Source organism: Armigeres subalbatus, chromosome 2 (assembly GCF_024139115.2).
Source record: "Armigeres subalbatus isolate Guangzhou_Male chromosome 2, GZ_Asu_2, whole genome shotgun sequence".
NCBI lineage: Eukaryota > Metazoa > Arthropoda > Insecta > Diptera > Culicidae > Armigeres > Armigeres subalbatus.
In genome coordinates, this window is record NC_085140.1 from 433233394 (window position 1) to 433242733 (window position 9340).

Sequence of the window (9340 nt, forward strand, 5' to 3'; positions counted from 1 at the left end):
CGTCGACTGCAAATTGTTGCGTGTGAATCGATTAAGGTTAGGTGTCCGAAACATGACATTTTTTGTGATTTTTATATTAAAAAAAGGTATTTTGGTCATAACTCTCGATCCCATAGTCCGACCTGTCCAATTTTCAATAGGAAACAATGGGAAAGGATTCTGCGTCGAATGCAATTTGTTGCGAGCAAATCGGTTGAGGATAAGTGCCTGAAAAATGAGTGACATTTTTTACGCGATTTTTACGTATAAATTTGTATTTTGGCTATAACTTCCGATCCCATAGTCCGACCTGGCCAATTTTCAATAGGAAATAATGGGAGAGCATTCTGCGTCGAATGCAACTTGTTGCGAGCAAATCGGTTGAGGATAAGTGCCCGAAAAATGAGTGACATTTTTTAAGCGATTTTTTCGTACGATTTTGTATTTTGGCCATAACTCTCGATCCCATAGTCCGATCTGGCCAATTTCAAATAGGAAACAATGGGACAGGATTTTGCGTCGAATGCAACTTGTTGCGAGCAAATCGGTTGAGGATAAGTGCCCGAAAAATGAGTGACATTTTTTGAGTAGTTTTGCGCACACACACACACATACACACACACACACAGACATCACCTCAATTTGTCGAACTGAGTAGATTGGTATATAACACTATGGGTCTCCGGGCCTTCTATAAAAAGTTTGTTTTTGGAGCGATCATATAGCCTTTACCGTATACTTAGTATACGAGAAAGGCAAAAAGGTATTTTGGTCACAACTCTCGATCCCATAGTCCGACCTGTCCAATTTGGGGAAACAACAATGGGAAAAGATTCTGCGTCGAATGCAATTTGTTGCGAGCAAATCGGTTGACGATAAGTGCCTAAAAATGAGTGACATTTTTTACGCGATTTTTACGTATAAATTTGTATTTTGGTTTTCATAATTTAAACAGATTTTACGACCGTGATTGTGGTGAATGATTTGTTTATCGGCTTTATCGGTCATTTCTACTCAAAGTATGAGGGAGTAGATAATCGAAAGATAATTGAAAATCATTAGATTGAAAGCCATTCGCTAGGGCGCGAACAAGTATGAAGCGATAGAGGGTGAAAGGGAGAAAGGAAGACCATCTATTGAACAGCACACAATCGAAGCGTGAATCTTCTTGCCTAACGCCCTGGTTGTGGACGGCTTGGTTAGTGGTATGGAAACCACCGTGCCAAGACAGGCCACAAGACAAATGAGTGACATTTTTTAAGCGATTTTTTCGTACGATTTTGTATTTTGGCCATAACTCTCGATCCCATAGTCCGATCTGGCCAATTTCAAATAGGAAACAATGGGACAGGATTCTGCGTCGAATGCAACTTGTTGCGAGCAAATCGGTTGAGGATAAGTGCCCGAAAAATGAGTGACATTTTTTGAGTAGTTTTGCGCACACACACACACATACACACACACAGACATCACCTCAATTTGTCGAACTGAGTAGATTGGTATATAACACTATGGGTCTCCGGGCCTTCTATAAAAAGTTTGTTTTTGGAGCGATCATATAGCCTTTACCGTATACTTAGTATACGAGAAAGGCAAAAAGGTATTTTGGTCATAACTCTCGATCCCATAGTCCGACCTGTCCAATTTTCAATAGGAAACAATGGGAAAGGATTCTGCGTCGAATGCAATTTGTTGCGAGCAAATCGATTGAGGATAAGTGCCTGAAAATGAGTGACATTTTTTACGCGATTTTTTCGTATAAATTTGTATTTTGGCTATAACTTCCGATCGCATAGTCCAACCTGGCCAATTTTCAATAGGAAATAATGAGAGAGCATTCTGCGTCGAATGCAACTTGTTGTGAGCAAATCGGTTAAGAATAAGTGCCCGAAAAATGAGTGACATTTTTTACGCGATTTTTTTGTGTGAATTTGTATTTTGGCCATAACTCTCGATCCCATAGCACGATCTGGCCAATTTCAAATAGGAAACAATGGGACAGGATTCTGCGTCGAATGCAACTTGTTGCGAGCAAATCTATTGAGGATAAGTGCCCGAAAATGAGTGACATTTTTGAGTGGTTTTGCGCACACACACACACACACATACACACACACATACACACACACACACACACACACACACACACACACACACACACACACACACACACACACACACACACACAGACATCACTTCAATTCGTCGAACTGAGTCGATTGGTATATAACACTATGGGTCTCCGGGCCTTCTATAAAAAGTTTGTTTTTGGAGCGATCATATAGCCTTTACCGTACATATATTTAGTATACGAGAAAGGCAAAAAGGTTCTTTCTGAAATTAAATTTTTCGAAGAAGCATCGAGCAGAATGCGTCCGTTTCCGGGCGGAATTAGTTAGACTTACGACCAGATTCTTTATATGCTTCCGAATGGAATTATGTGAACTTCTGAACGGAATCCTTTGGGTCTTTGGAACGGAATCATTTTGAGCTTTCAAACGGAATTGTTTGATCTACGAAACGGAATCCTTTAGTACTCCCGAAAATAAACCTTCTGCGCTTAAGAAACTTCCTGCCTTCTTGGAATCCCAAAAGAATACAGTTCAGAAGACCAAAAGACTTACTTTCAGAAGCCAAAATGAATTTCGTTCGAAAACCCAAAAGAATTCTTTTGGGATTCTGAACTAAATTCTGTTCAATTTCTCCTCTAAATTGTTTGGGCTTCCAAACGGAATCTTATTGGGCTTTCAAACGGAATAATTCTGGACACCCAAATGACGGTTTTGGGCTGAAAAATGAATTATTTTTAGGCTCAAGAACTACTTCGCTTTGATTCGGACTTCTTTTGGGCTTCGTTCGTAAGTTCAAAAGAAGTTCTTTCCGAAGCCCAATTTTATAAGAAGGATTCCAAGGTGAACGGAATGGAACGGAACGGAATCCTTTTCGGAAAATCTGTTAAGGTTTCGAATGGAATCCTTTTAAATTTACGAACGGAACTCTTTTGGGCGTCGGAACAGAATCCTTTTGGAATTCTTTCGATCGAAATCCTTTCAAACGGATTTTTTGTGTGCTTCCAAACAGCATCCTTTTGAGCTTTCACACGGAATCCTTTTGGGCCTTTGAACGGAATTCTTTTGAACTATCGAACAGAATTCTTTTGGAAGCTCAAAATGATTCCGTTCAGACGCCTAAAAATAATTTCGTCGAATATTTCGTTCGGAATCCGTTTGGTCTGATCATTTTGCGCCTTCGAACGCAATCCTTTTGGCTTTTCGAGCAGAATGCTTTTGGTATTCCGAAAAAAAATCTTCGGGGATGCCTTTATGGATTGAAAAAAATACGTTTAGAAGCCGAAACAAACTCCTGCCAGAAGGTCAATATGGATTTGTTTGAAAGCCCAAATTAGTTATGTTCAGAATCCCAAACGAAATACGTTCAGAAGTCCAGATTTTTTTCGGATGGCTTCGTCAAAAAGAAGTATTTTCCGATTTCTCTAAGATGGATTTTGAGTAAAATCCTTTTGAGCGGAATTATTTTGGAGTTATCGGAATTATTCGAACGAAATAGTTCTGGGCTTCTGAATGAAACCTTTTCGGTCTTCAACAACAACATCTTCAACTGGCACAAGACGAGTTTAGTATTCAACTGTAAGGCCGTCTTCAGTGTCTGGTACTGGTAATATGTATCCGTAAAAGCAGGGCCGGATTCAGTCGGAAGGGAGCCCCGGGGCCGACAGCTTGTGGGGGCCCCAAAATGTACAAAAAAGGTTGGTTTTAAAACATAAGATTTGTGGGGGCCCGGGGCCACGGTCCCCCAGCCCCCTTCTTAATCCGGCCCTGCGTAAAAGTTACAACTTGGTGCACCACTCACTCACACTCAGTTTCTAATTCTGCAGCTCGATAAAAATCCGCACAGCCGTCTGCATAGCAAAATAAAAACTGATATCCCTGCAAAAATGACGTTTGTTAGCTGATTTTCGGCAAATTATTTGCTGATTTTCAGCAACTTTGACAGAAATCTCGGCAAAAAACATGATTGCTGGGGCTCGGCTGTGCGAAACTCGGTAAATTTTGCTTAGATCTCGGTAAAAAAAATTAAGTGTTTGGAAATAAATGGAATTGTATTAAACTCGCCTTATGATAGGTGAAGACATTCCTCTAAAAGAGCCTAACAAGTTAAAAAAAATCTTTTTGGGATTGCGAACGAAATCCTTGGGAGGTTCCTTTTGGAATCTCACAAAGATTCCTTCTAGAAGTTCAAATGAATTCCTTTCAGGGGCCCATAATAAAGTCGTTAGAAATCCCAAAACAATTCCGTCCGGAATGCCAATATACTTCGTATGAATAGATAGATTTCTTCCCGAAGAACAATTGTTCTTAGAAGTACTCTGAACGAATCCCTTTGGGGCTTTCGAACAGATTTTTTAGGCTTTCAAACGATTTTTTTCGGGCCTCTGCACGAAATTCTTTTGGCTTCTGAAGGGAATTCGTTTCGGTTTTTCCTGGACGAACCGAACGAAATCCTCTTGGACAAAATCTTAAGCTGCCGGTTGGAATAATTTTGAGCTTCTGAACGGAATCATTTTGAGATTTCGAACGGAATCCTTGTGAACTACCGAGCCCAAATAAATTCTCTCGGAAGCCTCGAAGAATTCCGTTCATAAGCCCTAATAAATCTTTTTTTTTTCAGAAACCCAGAAAAAAATTCCTTTTGGAAATAAAAAAAAAAAATTTGACCTGCAAACTAAAAATTACTTGGGCTTCCGAGAGGATCTCTTTTGGATTTCTTGATGGAATCGTGTTGGACTTAGAGAAGCTTTATGGGCGTCCAAACAAAATTATTTTAGGAATCCACCTGGAATTATTTTCGGAAGCTTAAAAAGATTTCGTTAATAAATCCAAAAGAATTCCATTTGGAAACACAAAGGCATTCGATCAAATATCAGAACAAAGGCAATTCGATTCTTAACAGAAGTTATTCCTAAATGTTCTTACTAAGTGGAACTGTGTATTGTCTGTTAGTGCAACCCGGATAGAAGCCGTGATATTGATAGCAAAACATGATATTAACTTGTTTGAAATAAGAGTAAAAATAACAAGCGAAATTAACAAAAAATCCACAAAAATATCAGGTTTTGCTATTAATAAGAATAAAGTAATAGCTCAAGATATTGATAAGTTCATGTTAATGGCCAAACCTGATATTTTTATGATGTTTCGGAGGATGTTGTTATTTTCGCTTGTTATTTTTACTCTTATTTCAAACAAGTTAATATCATGTTTTGTTATCAATATCACGTTTTACTGTTAATGAGCTATTATCGTCTACCCGGGAAGTTGTAGCTCAGTTGCCCAATAATACAATCGCAGTTATTTTATTGTCCCCCGTAAATTACAAAATTTATCTCTCCTCTTCGTAATAATAATGCGTTAAATCTAATCCAAGTTTGAAGAAATTTCAAGTTCCGTGTAGTATTACTCATGCCAGCGCCAAAATGTATGCAACCAACTTGCGTGCGTTTTCAGTGACGGGTAAGCGGAATCTCACTCTCTTTTTCATTCCTGAAAATGCTTTTGGCTAGTGGTGTCAACTTCATCAAGTATTACGCAGTTTGCGCTAATTAATTAATGATTACGCCTTATTGATGGTAAAATTATGAACTGGGTGAAATAACTATTACCTACTATTTTGTGTTTTAGACATATTTTTCAATTAAAACAATTAAAATAACATTGAAGGGATTTCATTACAATCAATTATTATGAAAAAATAAGACATCACTAGGCGCTAGATTGAGCGAAAGAGAACTGGAAGAAAACCACCGACTGACAGCGATGAAGTAAGAGAATCGAACGAAAACATCATATCCATTGATTGATACCGAATCTCTCGTTTTTCACCGTAGTGTTTAGTAAACAGCGTTGTGAATTAAAATATTAATGCAGATCATTATTGGTACCTTAGGGTGTGTTACTGCAGCTGAGCGTTTCTTTCGATATAAGAAAATGGATGCAGCACCTTTAAGCACCCGGTAAAGGACACCACTTCCCGTTCAACTTCACAAACTGTAACCAAATTCAGCAGTGCCAATTAACTGAGTGTGAAACTTATTCAACCAACCAAAACATGTTCCGATTACGAGTCAAAATTTTCTACATCTACATCATCATATCGTTCGTGTTGTCGGTTTATTTGTTCTATCTTATATCGAAATACTCGGTGGAGAAGTTCATCAACTATCAGCGCGGTGTTAGGTGGGTGGAAAAAACACATCGATCAAGGTCAAGTTATTGTAATGGTCTATTTTTACAGAAGCAGTAAAACGCATGATCGACCCCGGATACCGCAGATCGTGGGGCACTACATCGGAGTTGGATCCGTGGGGAACGTATCGAAGGATTTTCTCAATACCAATAAGTTTGCCCCAGTGCCAGGAGCCGGGGAAAATGGGAATCCGGTTGTTATTCCAGCTAGGGATCTGCTTCTTATGCAGCAGCTGTTCCAGATCAATCGATACAATCTACTAGCGAGTGATCGAATGGCCTTGAACAGGTCGCTGCCGGACGTGCGAAAGTCGAAATGTTTGACCAAGGTGTACCCTTCCAAGTTGCCAACGACGTCAATTATAATAGTCTTCCACAATGAAGCGTGGTCGGTGCTGCTTCGGACGGTTTGGAGTGTAATTATTCGATCGCCGAGGCATCTGATCAGGGAGATTTTGCTGGTGGATGATGCCAGCGATAGACGATTTTTGAAAAATGATTTAGAGAACTACGTGCAAAAGCTTCCGGTTGTAGCGAGCATTTTGAGACTGAACAAACGAGAGGGACTGGTGGCAGCGAGGTTGATGGGTGCCAGAGTGGCCACCGGGGACACTTTGACATTTTTGGATGCTCATTGCGAGTGCTCTCCGGGTTGGTTGGAACCGTTGCTGGCGCGGGTTCAAGAGAACCCTAAAAAAGTTGTCTGCCCTGTGATCGACATTATCTCGGATGATAACTTTTCCTACATAAAGAGTTTTGAGTTCCATTGGGGTGCGTTCAACTGGCAGATGCATTTCAGGTGGTACACATTGACCGATGAAGAATTGGCAGAAAGGCGGAAAGATACGACAATGCCATTCCATACTCCCGCAATGGCAGGCGGGCTGTTTACAATCGATCGTAAATATTTCTTCGATATTGGAGCGTATGATGAACGGTTGAAGATTTGGGGAGGTGACAATCTGGAAATGTCTTTCCGAATATGGCAGTGTGGGGGTGAAATTGAAATCGCACCATGTTCACACGTAGGGCACTTATTCCGGAAGAGTTCCCCTTATACTTTTCCTGGGGGTGTCAGTGGGGTAAGATCAATGATTTAAAATGTTTCAATAAATTGAAAAATATAATTATTCATATTTTATTTCAGATTTTAAACGAAAACCTTGCACGAGTTGCTTTGGTTTGGATGGATGATTGGGCAAAATTTTTCTTCAGGTTCAATAAAGGAACAGAGGAATTCAAGAGTTTGGTAATTCTATCGATCATTTGAAGTTTACATCTTAATTAACCGTGTTTATTTATATTCAGAACGTATCATCCCGAGTAGCGCTCAAAAAGCAACTAAGCTGCAAGTCCTTCGACTGGTATTTACGAAAAATTTGGCCTCAAAACTTCTTCCCTGCACCGAACAGATTTTTCGGTCGAATCCAACCCATTGATCTCAGTACATTCGACCATCAGGAATACATCACTCTTATGAAGAAAATCAATTTGATTGTGAAAAATTTGAACCCAGAGCTGAAGTGGAAATTCTTGATCAAATATCTGTCGGAAAACGTAAAGAAAATTGGTGATTCCATGAAGGCCGCGAAACACACGTCCTACTGTTTGCAAAAGCCTAAATCCAACTCGATCATCAGCCAGCCATTTGGTCAATCCTTCCTCAAAAAGTGCTCCCTGTTGATAAATGTGCTCGACGAGCAGTTCGTCATAGATGACTACGGTCGCGTCATGACGGACGAAGGGGTTTGTTTGGACTCGTTCCGTAAAACCGCGGTGGAAGAAGAGCAACTTGTCGAGGAGGCCAGGAAAATCAAGATGGTGACCTGTGGGAGCAACAAATCAGCCCAACGTTGGGTCTACGACACTGACACCTACCACGTGCGTAATATCGACAGCAATGACTGTCTGGAGAGGGGTGTGACGCTCATCAAGGACGACCCTGAGGACAAGTTGGAGGTGTTCCTCAATCCGTGCGACGTGCGGAATGAACTGCAAAAGTGGATGCTTTTCCCGGTGGCTTGGAAGTAGACGTACCTCGCGGATGCAATCTCGGGCACAAACATTTCAACGCACTAGTTAACACAAGCATGCATAGCACAGACACACATACACAAAAGTAGAGATAAATTTTTAATATGCTCAACTGCTACCGACAGTATTCTCGTAAAATGTTTTTGATAAGAAAACGTATTCCTTAATATTAACAGACTGCATCACATATGGAACCAGAAGGAAACCTAAAATTACATGCCATTCCAATATAAACGAGTAACATGTTTAAGGACAATACCATTCTGAATAACTGAGTTTATTTGATTAACATAATTGGATTGATTTACAGTTTCCTGAACTGTTCAGCTGTTCAGAGTTCAGATTAAATTCCATGGATTTCTCATGTGTGTTTCTTAAATTAGGTTTTGTTCTGCAATAAGTACCAATTAATTGATATTGTAACGTTTTGATCTGTGATATTCAAGCATTCATGATCTGTATAAAAATATCAGTAATAAGTTAATAGTAGTTTACTTAAATAATGAATTCTTGTTGGAAGTTGGATATGTGCATATGCACAGCATGTGATAAATTTAACAACTATTTTTGATGGAAACCGAAGTCGGAGAAGCACCAGTCTAGCGAACTGGGATCGCTTTCGATTCCCATCGAAATATATTCATCATTTTTTGATTTAAACTCATCACGTGCCATGCATATGCCGTATCGAACATTCATCAAAGTAATTAACTTCGACGTCGAATGACCAATACACGGAAATTAGGTAATTAACTTAGATTGAAATAAAACTTTGTTGTGTTTTGTCCGAATCACGTAAAGCCCACACGATGACAGCTTCTATTAATAACTTTGATGCACATCCATATACCCTATTTTGCATGAACTCTTCAGTTAGGATCAAAGTTGAATCTGCTATTCTTTTTGTGACATTTGTGACCAGATTCACTAAACACTGAGAACTGAGATGAGAAATCTCTTGATTGACCCAAAAACGAGTAAGGCAAATCATGATATGCAACGCTATGAAACCACATGCCTTTCGAGCATACGTACAGTTGAATATATTTGCAATGGTCTCCGGA

At 39.6% G+C, this 9340-nt stretch overlaps 1 protein-coding gene across 1 annotated transcript; it reads left to right on the forward strand.

Annotated features, from left to right (window-relative positions):
- The first annotated feature begins 5802 nt into the window (after window positions 1-5802).
- On the forward strand, window positions 5803-9081 carry LOC134217983 (polypeptide N-acetylgalactosaminyltransferase 3). Its single transcript, XM_062696848.1, has 4 exons — window positions 5803-6233; window positions 6292-7324; window positions 7390-7491; window positions 7551-9081. The coding sequence occupies exons 1-4, from the start codon at window positions 6106-6108 to the stop codon at window positions 8271-8273; spliced, it is 1986 nt and encodes a 661-aa protein (XP_062552832.1). The 5' UTR covers window positions 5803-6105; the 3' UTR covers window positions 8274-9081.
- Window positions 9082-9340: the final 259 nt, after the last annotated feature.